Below are 16,149 nucleotides of genomic sequence, written 5' to 3'. Positions count from 1 at the left end.
TGTTAATTGCTATTTTTAAATAATATACTATATAAGATATAGACAATACAATAGAACTTAAACAAAAACTAAAAATGTACAATAACCATAAATACTATATAAAAATTAAACATAAACCTAATCATAGAAAAAAAACTAATCCATAACATGATCATTGAAAATGATTTGAATGAAATGATATAAATGCTTCATTTATTATTGAACGGAAATATTTTTAACAAAAATCGAGAGAGTAATGGAAATATTACCTATTATTGCCATAAAAACAGTCAAAATATTTTACTATTTATTTTTACCAATTTTAATCTCTTTACCCTATTACATTAACAATCTTGAGAAATATCGTACCAAAATGCTATAATATTAATATACAATATTTTGTTATTTACAAGCAAACTACCAAAAAAATGATAAAACTATATATATTACATATAAATGTATCTAAGCATAAATTGGGTACATTTTTGTCAAGGTCGCGGCTAGGACGACAGAGCCAGAACGTTAAAAATCACTTGAATCAAACAAGTAGAATCAAAAACAATGACTAAAATAACGACTTAAACAGTTGATAATAAAAAGTAATAAAATCAGTCGATAGTTCCCAACACTAGGTGGTATCATTATTTTGACATTTTATCAATGTTGCCAAGATTAAAATGTCACCCATGTCAATCTGACGTTTATTGTAGAAATAAACCCACGAAAAGGTCTGCTTACTTTTTATGAAGAAGTAAGGGAGTTTTACGGTCGTGTATTTTTCGGACTGGATAGTTGCGTTGTTCGTGGAAAAAACTAGTATTTAGCATATTCAATGAAGCACACCTAACGTTTTGCCGAGAAATATCGTTCATCCCAAGTCCAATGAAAAATAATGTCGCAATGGTCTCTAGTGAGGTCTTAAAATCCAAAGATGTTGGCAGTCGAATTGAATCGGGAAATTGTTTTGGAACAGTCAGATATATCGGGAAACTTCCTAATTATTCCGGAATATGGTATGGTATAGAGTGGGATGATTCAAGTAGAGGAAAACATAATGGGACTGTTAACGGGGTACAGTATTTTGAGACAAAGTGAGCCAGTTTAGTGTATTTTTAAGTTTCTACGGTCTCTAAAAGCAAAAATGTTCCAGACACCCTACTGCAGGTTCTTTTGTGAGAGGGGAAAAAATCAATTTTGGACAATCCTTGATCGAAGCTATTATTGTTCGTTATGGTGGCCAGGAGAACGATGTTATGAAAAAAATTACTGAGAGGCAAATAATTAATTTACAGAAGAGTATTAAGGCACCATTTATTGAATTTGTTGGATTTGATAAAGTTAGTAATAGGCAAAGGTAGGGACACATCATATAGCATATTTAGTTATCGTGTAACAGCTGGTTAAATCTTGCAGCCATTTTGAAGCTCTAAGTGTGGTGAGTGTCCGGTTACAGAATGTCAGTTTTATTGGTGAACCGTGCGAGCTTGCGCGTGTTTGCCCCAACATAAGAGAGATAGACGTGTCGAAGAACCTGTTTTCTACATGGGAAGATGTGTTCAACATTTGTGAACAGCTCCCTCATTTGTATTGGTTGAATGTTAGTGAAAACTTGTTGGAGTTTCCCGAGAAACTGACGTGGGTATTTCCGAATATTAGCGTCTTCGTTTGTGGTTACATGAACCTAACTTGGGATGATATCAAAAGGTTGTCCAAAATATTCCCCAACATCAATGAACTAAGGGCGAATAACAACTACATTACCGAACTGTCAACCGACAAGAAGAACAACTTTAACAACTTGGAAATACTAGACTTGGAAGATAATTACATAAAGGATTGGAATGAAGTTGTTAAACTGAATGCTATAGCAAGTTTGCAGAATTTGTCGCTGGATGGCGTAGGACTGCGGATGATTCATTTCAAGACTGATTCGAGTACATTGGAATACTTTACCAATCTGTCCAAGTTATGCATTAGCAATAATTGCATCGATAACGTAAGTACCTTCTTTTGGTGATTGAGTGTCCGGTCAGTTATGATTTGTTTCAGTGGTCGTCGATAAGCGAACTTAATAAACTTCCCTGCTTAGAAGAACTAAAATTTGTTAACAATCCAATATTGAAATCCGAAAGTGCTGAGACTTGTAGTGCCATAGTAATTGCAAAAATAGGTTCATTAAAGGTACAAAAAAAAGCCTTAAAATTTGGAATTGTACCTGTAAAACCAATGGTTTATTTTATTTTTACAGATTTACAATGGTAGAATGATCAGTTATGAAGACAGAAGGGGGTCCGAAGTAGACTACCTTAAGATGTATGGAATGGACTGGCTGAGAGTGAAGAGCAGTGGAAATCAGTCAGTTTTCTTGAAAGAGCATAATCGGTACCTTAAACTGATCCAAGGTCAGTTTGATATTATCTCTGTTTTCAGTCAGTGCCAATGGTGTCATTTCCTTTCAGAATATGGAGAGTTGGAGGCGGCCGAATTGCAGCTGCCGGAAACCAAGCTGAAAAATACCCTCTTGGACCTGATATTGGTTTGTCGGGACCGAACCATCAATAAGAAGTTGTCACCCACGATGCTAGTTCAAAAGCTGAAGATCTTAACGCAACGACTATTCAAGATACCGGACCTACCGGATTTGGTGTGTCTTAGCCAAGGAAACCAATATGAAATACCTTTGGACGACGACATGAAAGAGATTGATTTCTATTCGCTTAAAAACGGTGATACGATACTAGTAAAGCCGAAGAACTAATTTTCCTTTATCTAAAAACCGCCGCAACCAAATTGTGATACTTATGTTGTATTTATATCGAGTAAGGTTTATCTAATATTATTAATTTTTAATAAAAACTTTTTCTAATTATCGTTCAAGTTTCTTCTGCAGCTTTAAGATTGGTCATACTGGTCGATAGGGAGGGTAGCTCGTATCGATATTTCCCGGCGTCTCGATACGCCTACCGTTCGCGCTGATTAAGTTAATTTGCAATGTCTTTCACAATTGTTTAACATTCCCTCCAAATAATAATATTTCTTCGATTTCGCGTGATGCACAATCGCCGCGGTACAAAATGAAATGGGCCTCTTTGGAATAATCGATCAGTTAGCCAGCGATATACTTTCCCAAGCTTAGTTTTTGGAAGCATTTTTTCTGTCTTTGTTGTTGGTAGCCTGCAGTTTTGTATTCCTGTTTGTGGTTTCTGATCGAGGGAAAGTATTTTCCTTCCGGGTACGCGGTTTTCCATAACGATTACCCAACGGAACACAGGATGAAGCGCAAGAGCGGGTCGAGAAAGAGCACCAAAGCGGAAGAAAACGGAACCGGGATAGTGCAAGAGAACGGTGGGGAAGACGCGTCACAAGATAAGAAAAACAAGAGGTCTAGGCGATCGAAGTCGAAAAATGAATCCGAAGTCAGCGCGGATGACAGTGAGGCTGATTCAAAGGTAAACTATTTGCTTGACCTCCCGGATAGATTACTGAAACTCTGTTGTCGTTTTCTATAAAAAGTTTTGTTTACCAACAACGCCAATCGTTGTTTACCAATTAATTATCTAATCGCAGTAAACACACTCGTTGTGTATGTTTAGTCATGTCACCCGATAAAGTGCGTGATAACAATATTTTTCAGTATTTAGAAAATATGGGTAAAGGGTTGCGGTTTGCACGAACCCTATTTATGATCACCATTTTCTTGCCGGTTATTGGTGGACGCAGAATGGCGGGAAATTCAAATGTCGATTGATTTGAACATTCTTTTTTTACAGCTAAATGAAGAAACGGATCCTCTGGCAGCTGATGAAGATAACTCTGACGAATATGAGGTAGGAATTTATAAAACCTAACTATTTTGTTTACATGTCGAATATTGAATATCAAGGTATTCTGATTACATACAACAGAACATTTGGTCTATTACGAAATAACTAAATTTGTTATTCATTAACAAATTTATTTGGGTTTAGTAAATAAATATGAAAATATTTTTCTTTGATTTTCATGAAGATAATGTAGGTATTGCTGTGATTAATACTTTCATGAGTAATATTCAATATTACCGTAGGTGGAAACAATTTTAGATGATAAATTGGTGAAGGGCATACGCCATTTTCTCATCCGATGGAAGGGCTACACAGAGGAAAGTGATACATGGGAACCAGAGCACACCCTAGACTGTTCTGAATTGATCACAGAGTACAAGAACAAGAAAAAAAAGCAGAGTAAAAAAAAGAATGAAAGATCTAAGAAGGGGGATGACCAGTCCCAAACCTGGGATGAAAACCAGGATTTCGAGGTGGAGCGAATACTAGACGTGTACTTTCATAAGGATGGCAAGAGGGACTTTTTGGTGTCCTGGAAGGGGTATCCGGCGGCCCAAAACTCTTGGGAACCGGAGGATAATATGGATTGTAAAGATCTGATAGCAAAGTTTATGGCGAAAGTAGAGGAAGCGAAAAAATATGAGGTATGTTGTTTTTAAACATATTGTGGCTATTGATTTGTTCATTTTACCACTGATGTAGAGCAAGGAAACCAAGCTTCGGCCAAACCGCAAACCGGTCGAGAGACTCGAGTTCTCCATGCATGAGACGAGCCGACGCCTCAGTAAAAGATATAAAGGAAGGGAAAGGTTCTTATGAGATTTTGCCCTGCCCACCAAATCAAATAATTGATTTCTTTCTTTTGTTCCAGAGTTCATTACTATAATGCAGAGTAATTTTCTTCAGGCGTAAATATTTGTATACAAAAGTTTCTTTGGAGTTCTGGATGCACAATTATCAGTTGCTTGACTGTACCATCCCCATCCCCCTACCCCCTTTTCTCCCCCAATGTGTTTTGATTATTGTCAGAGAGTTTTTAGTTTATTTTGCCAACATTTCACGCGTATCTATTTTTGAACTTTATGTATTATTTATATATTATATATATGTATAAACCGAGTCTAGAAAATCGGTAGAAATTGAATTCCTAGAATAATGTGGAAGGTATTTTGTTATAAGGAGGTGCCCCAAATTTACCGGTTACGATTTTTTCTGTTGTCATGTTACAAAGGCGTTGCTGATCATAGATGGGTGATATCGTAGACTTCTTACCCAAACTTTGTTTAAAATTAAATGTTGTTTGGTTCAGATTTCTTGGTCTTTGGGGCGCCTCTACATATTATTTATACAGTTCTTTTTTTATATATATTTAGTATATACGAAGAATAAAAGTGTTTTGAAATTGAAGATGTTCTTTTGTGTTTATGTACATTTCTTAGCCAACCAACATGTTATTTTAGGAAAGTTGTCAAGTCCTATTATGTGCACCGGGTTTGATGATGTATTCTAGTCTGTACCGTCCAAGGCATTTGGCGGTTATAACAGAAATATCAGCAAATGTACTTCCTCTCTAATTCTGGTTTTTCTTTATTGCTCCCTAAGAGATCTTTCCGGGCTAGTAGAGCATTGACCAGTTGACGGTTGCTGTAAGTTCATATCTTGATAAACCATTTGAATAAAAACGTGTACAATTAAAAATATTCAGGGTTTTTGTTTGATTTTCCTTCATTGAACTTCAGCTAATAATCCGATTCTCATTCCCTGACTTGTGCTCTGTTTAATTCGCCAATGCCGATTTAATGTTTAACCGAAATTAATGTTTGAGGCCAAATTATCAATCGCTCCATTCTTATGAATGCATTAAATTAAAAAGGGTGCAATACGGTGTATTCAGAGACATTAGCTGTGGCTTAAAACAGCTAATATGATTAAAACATTTTAGTCAGTGGCAAAGACGCGAGTACCCTAAATCTCGTGATGAGGTTAGAGGATCTATTCTTGGGCAAGAAATCGGTGTCAGTAAAAGGTCGAATGCAAGAAAATAGGAATATCTTTAGAAAAGACCTTTGTTTCAACGCTCTATTTTTACGGTTTATAAAATTCAGTAAGTTCAGTTCGGCTTAAAATTAAGTTTCTGAGGTAAGACATATTCATTTTGCGAATTATTAGTAATCACATACAATTAATTGCACACATTTTTTTATGAGCTAACCTGCATCCTAAATCTGCAGATAATGATCTAAAGTAGCTATGTCACATAAAGGGCATCTACTGTATGTTAATAACAATTGGAATCGTTATTGCAGAACACGATGGTTTAGGTAAATATTATTGGACATACATCTTTGGGGCAACAGAATGGGAACGATAACGTTACAGTCTTCAAAAATATATATTCACATATTTACAAAAATGTCATAAGTAAGAACTGGTGCCCAGAGGAAATAATTCCACCGACTTGGTTAGATCTTCTTCCGATTCTTCATCGTCCGACTGCGTCTCAAGTAAATCTTCTGTTTGCTTCTTGGCCCCCCTGCCTCTCCTCCGTTTTTCGACTTCTTCGGCCTGGAGACCGTCCTGGGACTGCTCGTCTGAAGGGGGATTCGATTCGTCTTTTTCCGTGGCTGTCGTCGACACACTCTCACCCTGGTGGTCGGCTTTTTGTGGCGAACTCTCGCTATCTTTGATCGGATCAGTTGAACTGGTCGATTCCTGCTTGCCGAATATCGTTCTGGATTTCAGTTTTTCCAAATACCGGAACGACGTTTCCGCCGCGGGAACGTTCGATGTTTTCTCCAATCGACTATCGTCCAGCATAAAATTGTTGAATCTTTCTTGGATGATGGTGGAGCCCAATTCTTCATAGTCTTGCTTCGTGACCAGATTACTCTTAAAATCGTGCGTTTTCAACAGGGCCCCGCCCCCTTTCCACGCGTACGTTATGGGGTTGTCGGGCTGATACACGTTCATCTCCCACTGATCTGGTAGAAGAGATCTTAATTCTGTGTACAATCGCTCTTTGAACCCGGGGAATTTGCAGTTTCCTCCTACGACAACGATGTTCTTGGCCAAAGAACGACGTTCCTTCTCCGGACAGCAAAAAATGGATTTCACCGCGGCCTCCGCGATGCCCATACTCTTCATGCCGATATCTGACGGATGGAATAATATCTCTGGTACTACGAACCTCTCGTTGTTCAGTCTCAGTATCTGGCAGCTTTCCTCCACTTCCTTCTGATCTGTTTTATCTGGTTCTTGTATGTACCCCCGACGAATATTGTTGAAATCCGGTAGAACATAATTTCTCACAATCGAATTTTTTTTCAGAGGTTTAGAAGCTTCCTTTAATTCAGTTTTTATATCTGAACACACATAACAAGTATCCTCTTTTACTTGATTAATTACATACGTTTCCTCCATAACATTGTACTGTCTATAAGAGATGATGTCTTTTAAATGGTTTGTCAATAATTTACCTCCAACATTCAGTCGCCTTACACCACTTAAGTATTTGTTACCTTTAATATAGGGAATGATGTGTGTAAAGCTGAAACCAGTATCGATCAGCAAACAAGCATCGTTTCGGGTTAGTCTGCGTTCCTGGGCATAGTTCAAATATGCCATGTCAGTTGGGTTACATCGGAATAAGCTGGGCACTTCATATTCTTCAAAAAATATTTCATCTAGACAGTCTTGAATTGACTTGAAATTGAACATGGGTTGAGTAATAACCGTTGGGTGATCGTCCACGGGACAAACGTCCTTGCTAAATAAATGGTCCCATACAGGTTTTTGCACTTCCCATCGTGTTATGTAGCCTCTCTCGCAGGGTAACAGGAAATAAAGACCCGAACAATCTCGGCACTCATCAATTTGTTTCCCTATAAACAACCTTTTTCTCTCTGATTTTGCTTTCATTATACAATTGGGGATTACATGCGGCTCTTCGTCTTTGTTGTAACCGGCTTTTATGGTATACGCCCCGTTATCGACAATTAGTGCCTTCAAATTACTCGTTTTCTGTGCCTTTATAAATTGCTCCTTACCAGCACTACTGCGACGCCTCTTGTACATTTTGGAAGGTTTTTGTTCCCAAGACATATTTCAAGTATCGCCTTGTTTATATAAAATTTATTCGCAATTTAACGTTATTCTAAACTTGATTGGTGGCAACAATGTTTTACATGTCCGAATTTATTTTCATGTTTGTGAGAGTGATTGACATTCAGTGCAGCCACTAATGTCACTGATCGATTTTTGTTTTGACGTGTTTTTAATGTTCCGGACGAAGATCAACAATGAAAACTGATTGTTAAAAATAATGTTTGATGTTCAGCGTGATGTTTTAGCCGTAATCAAGTTCAGAAAGAAGGAAGGTACCGAAGAAACGACCTGTATCTTCGCCAGGGCATTCGTAAGGTAGGTTTCTCCTTCTAATCTGTCATATGTCAGATTGTCATTCAAATAGATTTGTTTTTAATTTGGTTTGAACGGTTTTGTCTGTTTTGTTACTGAAGCTAATTAATGACGATAAATTTGTGAGTTTTGAAGTCATACAAAACTGATTAGTTATGAGTGTTTTGTGTGAAGACGGCAAAAGAAAGGAAAACGTGAATACGTCTAGTAAGGCGCCGGATATTCACGATTTTTGTATTATAAAACCGATCAGTCGAGGGGCTTTCGGTAAAGTGTTTTTGGGTGCTAAAAAAACAAATATGGATGTAATGTATGCGATAAAAGTGATGAAAAAGACTGAAATGGTGAATAAAAATATGGTGTCGCAAGTTGTTAATGAAAGAAACGCTTTGGCGCTCACCAAGAGCCCTTTTTGCGTGCAATTATATTACTCTTTGCAAACTACTTCATCCATTTATTTAGTCATGGAGTATATGGTTGGAGGAGACTTGAAATCGTTGTTGAGCGTATATGGTTTCTTCGATGAGTCCATGGCTACATTTTATATAGCCGAAGTATCCCTCGCGCTAGAGTATCTTCACCAACACAGTATAATTCACAGGGATATTAAACCAGATAACATGCTGCTAAGCAAAGATGGGCATGTCAAACTGACCGATTTTGGTTTATCAAAGGTACAAATTCATAGAGATTTGGAAATATCGGATTTCGAGAACTGTACACCTAATTTGTGCACAAGGACCCCAGGACAGTTGTTGAGTTTAACGTCGCACTTGAGTTTCGGCTCTGGAAATTCCAAAGTGATCTCAAGCAATCATAACAACAGTTCATTTTTCTGCCATTCGGATGAGATTTCTGTTTTAAAAGAGAGCAACACGTCGACATTAGGCAAGGACAGTGTTGAATCTGACATTTCCATAGAGAAAAAAAGCAGGAATCATACAGGATTGTCGGGAGTGCATTTTTTGTCAGCAGAGAATTATACACCCTTAAAGTTTATTGAGAGAAGTGAAAGTTCTTCTTACCATACATGCGAATCTAGTGTACAGAGTTCAGTTTACTATGACGAGAGCAGTAACTATCATACTAATGCGAATGATTTTATGAACAATACCACCGCGTCGCCCATTAGCAGGAAAATACCAAGTAGATTGGGATTGTATTATAAAGGGCGAGAGACTGAGAGGAAACGAAAGTATAGAAGCCCCAGTCCAAGTCGTACTAAGAAGACATATTTGAGAACGGGTCTCACCGGAGAGATGGAAATTTTACGGGTCGATTCGACAAGTCCCCCGAAAGGTAAGAAATATAATTGTCATTGTCGTATTAGCTCATCGCTAACCGAGTCATTCCTCTCTACAGGTGTAACATTCTCCACTCCAGTGTCCACCCAGAAAACAGCAAAATCAAAAACCGCCCGTTTCGCGGTACCATACGCGACCCCAGATCAGCAGAAGAGGACGGTAGAGGATCCCGTGAGTCCCATCTCGAGCGAAGCTCTGGAACACACTACTCCGAAAAGCCCTCGGACTCCGTACCGAACGCCCAAGTCGGTGAAACGGGGGCATTGGAGTTCCGATCAAAGGATTCTAGGGACCCCGGATTATCTCGCGCCAGAGCTGCTACTCAAAAGGGGCCATAACCATGCCGTGGACTGGTGGGCCTTGGGTGTGTGCTTTTATGAGTTCGTGACAGGAATACCACCTTTCAATGACGAGACCCCACAGCAAGTTTTTAAAAACATCCTTGAAAGGAACATTGAGTGGCCCACAGACGACGAGGCGCTGTCGGAATGCATTGTGGAGGCCATCGAAGCGCTGCTGACTCATGACCCCGACCTGAGGCCCACGGCCCAACAGCTACAGAAGATGGAGGCCTTCAAAATGCTGGATTGGTCCAACCTGTTGAATATGATGCCCCCGTTCGTGCCGGATCCCTGCGATCTCACCGACACCGCTTATTTCCAGGCCAGAAATGAACTATTGAATTTTAACTTATCCAACTTTGATCTTTAGACAGTGCTTCCCTTCTTTCTTAGTCAATTTGTATAGGTTACCGTTTATCTCGTTCGTGTACAAAAAAAGATGAGTTCATAATATAATTGTATTTATTTATTTATTTGTTATTGGCTTTTTAACTAACAATCGATCAGAGTAAAATTGTTTTTGTTGGCACCAATGTATGCAACGATTTTCGAATTGACGTTTCCCGCCATAATTAACCTAACCTCACTCTGGCTTACTGTATATCTTTGTTTTGGCAATTACGAGAAACATGGATAGTATTGCGAATATTTCCATCGATCGGTTTCTGAGCGATGAAGAAACTCATAGAAAATGTTTGGACCGTCACGACTTATGGGAGAAAATACCGTTGATTAACTCCAACGCCGTTCATAATTTCAAGGATGGGAGTCTGGTTCGTTTTCGGGGTATGATTCAAGATATGCACGGTCCCGAGTATTACGTATCCCAATTTCACGTTACGAACGAACAGACGCAAGATAAAATTGTGAAAAGTGGAAAATATCGTGATGTCATGCAGTGTTGTAACGGGGAAAGCATCGATTTCGATTTTAATAATTATTCGCCAGAGGAGAGATACGGATATGTGGTGGTTTCCGTGCCTGGAATCAATTCGTGGGTTTCAGAGCACGAGACTGAAAAACACAAATTGAAGTTTGGACAAGACACTACCTCCAGTACTTCAAATAAAAATAAACGTTCCTATGAAGAGGCTATGGAAGTTGAATGTTGCAGCCAAGATACAACCCCAGTGAAGAAAGTAACTTCAGATTCAAGTGAGATTAAAACGAGTAGTTCTTCAAATATTTCACCAGAATATCTGTTAAATCATCCTTTGTCTGACTCAAAAGCAATGGTTTGTCATATTAAAGTATACCAAGATAACGATAACTTAAAGTTAAATGATACTTTCGAATTTGTTGGCTTTTTGAGCATGAATTCTGTAGAACAAGATGAAGATGATTTAGAGATGCAAACCCACAATCCACCTACTAGTTTGGTTCCGAGGATTCATGTCATATGTTTTAAGCAATTGGCTCATTGTAATCCCTTGGTTGATGAAGCCTCAAACATGGATGCAGCTGAATTTGTTAGTATAAAGAGAGAATTGCTTTTGGTGTTCACACAGCTCATGTTGGGCGATGCTCTCGCAGCAGAATATTTAATTTGTCATTTAATCTCTGAGATATACTTAAGGCATGATTATATGGCCTTGGGGCAGTTTACGTTAAACATCTCCAATGTTCCCAAAATTGAGTATATTGATTATGTAAATGAAGTGTATCGGTTTTTGGAACTGTTGGTACCGAAAAGCCATTATCTACCGTTTACGTTGGACAACATGAATACTTTAGAGTTTGTACCCAAAAAGGATTATGAATCTAATAGATTGAGCAGTGGAATTTTACAATTAAGTCGGAATACCCTCTTGGTACTCGACGAGACCAAACTTCAAGAAGGTAAACTGGATGCGGCAGGTGTACGAGCGGTGCAGTCTCTAGCTCGCGTCATCAAGAGCCAAAAAGTTACTTACGATTTTAATTATTATCCCATAGATTACGATTGCGACATACAGTTTCTAATTTTTTCGGAGGGGAAAAGCATGCTGCCCTCGGACTCACTACTGCGGTTGAAACCAGACGATGGCTGCGTAAAAACTTTCGGAGAAATCATAGAGGCTGCCAGACATTTCCTTAAACCGGAACTGCTGCAGAAGATCCGAATCTACTTGACCAAGGCTAGGCTAATAAAATACGAATTATCCGAGCAGGTACAAGAGCTCGTGCAGCAGGAGTTTGTTGCGATGAGGCAAAACGGAAACGTTACGGCCCAGGACTTGCACAGCTTGCTTGTGTTGTGTCGCCTGGTTTGCCTGTCGGAGGGCAAAGACACCTTGGATTCGATGTGTTGGCGGAAGGCTTGCGAGATGGAAAGCAAGAGGAGAGAAAGAATGTCGAAATGATATGTTTTTAATCGTGTTTGTTTATTTTTTGCTTGTATTAATAAATATTTTTGTATATTTGTTGTTTTTATTTACGTAGAATAGATTTCTTCCAGACTTCCAGAATTGATATTTCTTGCTATATTTTCGATTTCTTTTTCTAATTTATAGTATTTTTTATATTTCTGCTATTGTGAATATATAATCCATAGAATACGAAATCCGAGGTTAATCATGTTTAAATTTAAAGTGTGAGTAAACAGTATGGGATCATAGTAGTTATTATTACGCTATAGCATATAAGAATGGTATAAACATAGGTTTTTGTGGCGAGTTTTTTTGGTTTTGTTTGGTGATTTGTTTTTTATAGTCATTACCTGATTTGATGTTTATTTTTAGAAATCAGAATAAACGAGAAGTATCCGTTGTCGATTGCAAGGAATCGACTGTAGAGGACGAGACACTTAGCGATTATGAAATAGAGGTAATCTGTCCCTCGATCTAAGTAACGACAATAATTCGCCTCTTTCATTTCAGTTTGACAATGAAAATTACCGAAAGAGTTCCGTAATACTTAATCCTAAATTGGAAAAAGATTATCCCGAGCCGGATACTTGTGTAAATAAAACTGAGGTGATTTCTTCCTTATGCAATAAAAAACCTTTGTACATGGAGTAATTGTTTGTTTTGCAGGTTGATCAGGAGAACGTTAGCTGTTATTACAGTGCCTCGCATACAGACAACCTTTCCACTGACGAACACGACAGTCTACGGGACGGCAAGGGCCTCACGACTCTTACCAAAGGCTCTCACAAGTCGGACAGCGGCACCGATTTGTCCGAAAATATCCAAGTCGATGATTTGGACGTGCACTGGCAAAAGTATTGGTCGCAAAATGGTAGTATCAACTCAGTAGGGCGCGATATTTCGATACACGATTACATATTTTTTTAGGCGAGAAACTCATCTGGGAATCCTGGATAGCGAAGTATAGTGCTTACATAAATCCCAATTACTTGAATTACGGGAAGAATTCGGAGATATCTCAGGAAGATCCGGGTAGTAGCCACTCAGATCCGACAAAGTAAGTGATTATGAATAAAAATTCATAGAACGGGTCTAGGAAAAAGTATCACGGTTTTAATTTTTTGGCGGTTTGTTTTGTTCTTCTGTTTCATCTTATCTACGGTAGCTCAATGTATAACAACACGGATTTGTTGTCAACATTTTTCATCCAGTACTTTCACATGTACTGTTTTAAGTCGTCCATATGCGCTCAATATTATTGTGCAATGTCAAAATAATAAGAATTTGAAAAATTATGTTGCCCGAGCCAAAATATTGCGCAATAATATTGAACGTCTACGGGTCGCTTCAAACACTTTTACGCAATTTCGCTTGTTGCGCTCGCTTTGTGTACTCATATACCTGGGAATATTATTTATTACTTGTTATGAATCATTAACCTTTTTATGTACCAAACAATACGTAGTTTCATGTAATGTTGAGATTGAAGATTTGCACATTGAGTTTACGCATTTTGGTTTTCTACTTTCCGGCAGTTTTTTTTATAGATCTTCATTAAACCCATCGTTAAAAATGATATTTTTCCTGGACCCATATCAAATTTCATATGGGCTCCCAATTCTTCATCAGCAAGTCTTATACTCATGCTTTGTTTCTCACCAGACCAAGTCGCTTTTCGTTCGAAGATAAAGATGTGCGTAATCTTACCGAAGTTCCCGATAACAAAATTTCCAAAGTCCCCCTTCTAACTCGTTTTCTCTCGACCAGCGACGAGAAGATATCCGCCGACGTGTCCGAGGGTTGGAACCCCCTATCGCCGGTGAGTTTAGACTGCGAGACCGAAGCAGAGAGACTGCTGAGCTCACGGTGCGGATCCCAGACGAGCAGTCGCTCCCACCGGACGGTGGACTCGATGACCAACGTGACTCGAATTACTGCTAGTTCGCTGGATTTCGTCAATAGTTCCAGTTCCGACAGTATATCGACGGTCAGTTCGGTGCCCAGTTCCGAGAATTCCGAACACTCCGAAGAGGATTACCAGAACCAGTGGAACGATCTGTGGAGGGAACACTACGAAAAGGAGTATTTGTTCCAGTACAATCAGTTCATCTCGCAGCAAAAGGAACTGCGAGACAAAGGCAGCGATTCGGAGACGGTGGTGACGTTGGGCGATTTGATCGAGGGGCTCAAGATGGCGGAAGCGGACGACAATCATCAGGTGGAATCTTCCGTCATGCAGGCCATGGGGTTGCCTACTTCATTCGGAAACGGACAAAAAGCTTGGAATCAAGGCAAAAGTACCGCGGATCCCGCCTTTGCAATGTAAGTTGGTGGTGTAAAATGTTTTCCCTTTCGAATGTCCCTCAAAATGTAATGTAAGTTTTTAGTGTCATTTAACTCAATCGACTTTAATTTTATGAGATTTTGAGCGGCTATTTGTATTTCTTATCGAGTTCTAGCCTTTTGTTAAACTGACTTTCTTCCTTGTCTTCTCATATCTTGCTGGGCTGGATTTTGCAGGAACACAAAATTGCCATCGTTTGAATCTGGACGACAAAAAATCAAAGCAGCCATGGACTTGTTTATGGTGGAGTTTTCAGAAGATTCCGTCAGTTATGTGTCTGGGGACGTGGAATATCGCATGAAACATATCAGGCATCAGAATAAGCACCTGAAGTTCTCCAGAGAACCGAAACATGTGTATTTTGACGAGGAGGGCAACGCTATATCGGACAAGGACGAGCCAGAAGGCGGAACAGCGTGGGACGAAACCAACGAAGTGATCCTTTCGGCGCTTAGCGATAATTCCGAAGACGATAAGTCGGATGGCGAGTCACCGTCGAGGATCGATGACGTTTCGGAACCGCTAAAAAGGAAGAGGAAGAAGAAGAAAAAGAAGATCGCGTACCCGCCGGAGATGAAAGCCGATCATCGCATACGCAAGTACTGGTTCAGACGGTTTTCGTTGTTCAGCCGCTTTGACGAGGGCATCAAGTTAGACGAAGGTATCGTTGATATCGTCGTTGCGTTGTTTTGCGGTTATAAGTTGTCGTTTTTCCAGAAAGTTGGTATTCGGTGACTCCCGAAAAGGTGGCGAAACATGCGGCCGAGAGATGCGCCTGCGACGTAATAGTCGACGCGTTCTGCGGGGCTGGTGGCAACTCGATACAGTTTGCCTTTACTTGCAAAAGGGGTGAGTCTTCAAGATACAGTTAATGTTTATTATATACGTATATAATCGATAATTATTTATTTTCCAGTTATAGCAATCGATATCGATCCGAAAAAGATCGAGTTAGCCAAGAACAACGCCGCTGTTTACGGGGTGGTGGATAAAATCGAATTTATTGTCGGAGATTTCTTGCAGCTAGCTGAGGGACTGAAAGCCGACGCGGTATTTCTGAGCCCTCCATGGGGAGGCCCCGCCTACCTGAAACAACAGCAATACGATTTGGATACGATGCTCCAACCCGTATCGTTTTCGCAGCTATTTTGCGCCGCAACCAGTATTTCTAGAAACGTGGCGGCATTCCTGCCAAAAAACTCAAACACTTTTACGGTAAGTCAAGCATTTGTCTGCTGATTATCTGTTGATGTTGTATCGCTTTGATATGTAGCTGGTTCAGTGTGCGGGATCTGGAGGCAAGGTGGAAATTGAACAGGATTTCGTCAACAACAAACAAATCTCCATCACCGCCTATTATAATGGTTTGATTAGGGAATAATGAAAAGTAAACTGAACAAAAACTTGTGTTCACTTTAAAACTGTCGCTGTGATCACGCATAAAGTCATTGGAAGGAATTCTCCAGGTTTGTTTTATTTCGGACCCTTTACCCGCATCCCTTTTAACATTAAAATGTCCTCCTGTGCGGTAATTATTTATACATTATGCTCAACGGAATGTATTACATGTCCGTTGTTGGTTATGCAACTGAA

At 39.3% G+C, this 16,149-nt stretch overlaps 6 protein-coding genes across 7 annotated transcripts; 5 read left to right on the top strand and 1 right to left on the bottom strand.

Annotated features, from left to right (window-relative positions):
• The first annotated feature begins 667 nt into the window (after window positions 1–667).
• Window positions 668–2,848, top strand: Tbce (Tubulin-binding cofactor E). Its single transcript, XM_076415668.1, has 6 exons — window positions 668–1,070; window positions 1,130–1,333; window positions 1,393–1,975; window positions 2,029–2,160; window positions 2,228–2,381; window positions 2,439–2,848. Exons 1-6 carry the CDS (start codon window positions 862–864, stop codon window positions 2,735–2,737), a joined length of 1,581 nt encoding a protein of 526 aa, XP_076271783.1. The 5' UTR covers window positions 668–861; the 3' UTR covers window positions 2,738–2,848.
• Window positions 2,849–3,125: 277 nt separating this feature from the next.
• Window positions 3,126–5,210, top strand: LOC143203496 (uncharacterized). The gene is made up of 5 exons (XM_076415672.1): window positions 3,126–3,428; window positions 3,750–3,806; window positions 4,046–4,447; window positions 4,506–4,612; window positions 4,675–5,210. Exons 1-5 carry the CDS (start codon window positions 3,252–3,254, stop codon window positions 4,697–4,699), a joined length of 768 nt encoding a protein of 255 aa, XP_076271787.1. The 5' UTR covers window positions 3,126–3,251; the 3' UTR covers window positions 4,700–5,210.
• A 966-nt stretch (window positions 5,211–6,176) lies between these two features.
• Arp6 (Actin-related protein 6) lies at window positions 6,177–7,982 on the bottom strand. The gene has a single exon (XM_076415667.1). The coding sequence runs from the start codon at window positions 7,902–7,904 to the stop codon at window positions 6,219–6,221; it is 1,686 nt and encodes a 561-aa protein (XP_076271782.1). The 5' UTR covers window positions 7,905–7,982; the 3' UTR covers window positions 6,177–6,218.
• A 44-nt stretch (window positions 7,983–8,026) lies between these two features.
• Tgs1 (Trimethylguanosine synthase 1) lies at window positions 8,027–16,014 on the top strand. 2 transcript variants are annotated; one of them, XM_076415661.1, is made up of 10 exons: window positions 8,027–8,222; window positions 12,585–12,669; window positions 12,723–12,818; window positions 12,879–13,083; window positions 13,140–13,269; window positions 13,875–14,534; window positions 14,733–15,217; window positions 15,274–15,405; window positions 15,473–15,771; window positions 15,830–16,014. In XM_076415661.1, exons 1-10 carry the CDS (start codon window positions 8,125–8,127, stop codon window positions 15,935–15,937), a joined length of 2,298 nt encoding a protein of 765 aa, XP_076271776.1. In that variant the 5' UTR covers window positions 8,027–8,124; the 3' UTR covers window positions 15,938–16,014. The 2 variants fall into 2 exon arrangements, with proteins under 2 accessions (XP_076271776.1, XP_076271777.1); XM_076415662.1 differs by having other exon boundaries at window positions 8,029–8,222; window positions 13,980–14,534.
• LOC143203489 (serine/threonine-protein kinase greatwall) lies at window positions 8,249–12,263 on the top strand. Its single transcript, XM_076415665.1, has 2 exons — window positions 8,249–9,518; window positions 9,582–12,263. Exons 1-2 carry the CDS (start codon window positions 8,375–8,377, stop codon window positions 10,232–10,234), a joined length of 1,797 nt encoding a protein of 598 aa, XP_076271780.1. The 5' UTR covers window positions 8,249–8,374; the 3' UTR covers window positions 10,235–12,263.
• LOC143203490 (mini-chromosome maintenance complex-binding protein) lies at window positions 10,494–12,263 on the top strand. The gene has a single exon (XM_076415666.1). It carries the CDS (start codon window positions 10,494–10,496, stop codon window positions 12,204–12,206), a length of 1,713 nt encoding a protein of 570 aa, XP_076271781.1. The 3' UTR covers window positions 12,207–12,263.
• Window positions 16,015–16,149: the final 135 nt, after the last annotated feature.

This window comes from Rhynchophorus ferrugineus, unplaced genomic scaffold, assembly GCF_030347505.1.
Source record: "Rhynchophorus ferrugineus isolate W39M unplaced genomic scaffold, kcgeb_rfMv2 rfM10, whole genome shotgun sequence".
NCBI lineage: Eukaryota > Metazoa > Arthropoda > Insecta > Coleoptera > Curculionidae > Rhynchophorus > Rhynchophorus ferrugineus.
The sequence above is the reverse complement of the archived record's forward strand: the minus strand, read 5'-3'. Positions and strand labels throughout refer to the sequence as shown.

Excerpts from the sequence above, each read along its gene's own strand:
- Tbce (XM_076415668.1), top strand. The coding sequence starts at position 862 with ATGAAAAATAATGTCGCAATGGTCTCTAGTGAGGTCTTAAAATCCAAA. Across the intron at positions 1,071-1,129 it reads GTACAGTATTTTGAGACAAA|ACACCCTACTGCAGGTTCTT; the intron begins GTGAGCCAGTTT and ends AAAATGTTCCAG. Across the intron at positions 1,334-1,392 it reads AAAGTTAGTAATAGGCAAAG|CCATTTTGAAGCTCTAAGTG; the intron begins GTAGGGACACAT and ends TAAATCTTGCAG.
- LOC143203496 (XM_076415672.1), top strand. The coding sequence starts at position 3,252 with ATGAAGCGCAAGAGCGGGTCGAGAAAGAGCACCAAAGCGGAAGAAAAC. Across the intron at positions 3,429-3,749 it reads ACAGTGAGGCTGATTCAAAG|CTAAATGAAGAAACGGATCC; the intron begins GTAAACTATTTG and ends CTTTTTTTACAG. Across the intron at positions 4,448-4,505 it reads AGGAAGCGAAAAAATATGAG|AGCAAGGAAACCAAGCTTCG; the intron begins GTATGTTGTTTT and ends CCACTGATGTAG.
- Arp6 (XM_076415667.1), bottom strand. The coding sequence starts at position 7,904 with ATGTCTTGGGAACAAAAACCTTCCAAAATGTACAAGAGGCGTCGCAGT.
- Tgs1 (XM_076415661.1), top strand. The coding sequence starts at position 8,125 with ATGTTTGATGTTCAGCGTGATGTTTTAGCCGTAATCAAGTTCAGAAAG. Across the intron at positions 13,270-13,874 it reads AGCCACTCAGATCCGACAAA|ACCAAGTCGCTTTTCGTTCG; the intron begins GTAAGTGATTAT and ends GTTTCTCACCAG. Across the intron at positions 15,218-15,273 it reads GGGCATCAAGTTAGACGAAG|AAAGTTGGTATTCGGTGACT; the intron begins GTATCGTTGATA and ends TCGTTTTTCCAG.
- LOC143203489 (XM_076415665.1), top strand. The coding sequence starts at position 8,375 with ATGAGTGTTTTGTGTGAAGACGGCAAAAGAAAGGAAAACGTGAATACG. Across the intron at positions 9,519-9,581 it reads TTCGACAAGTCCCCCGAAAG|GTGTAACATTCTCCACTCCA; the intron begins GTAAGAAATATA and ends TCCTCTCTACAG.
- LOC143203490 (XM_076415666.1), top strand. The coding sequence starts at position 10,494 with ATGGATAGTATTGCGAATATTTCCATCGATCGGTTTCTGAGCGATGAA.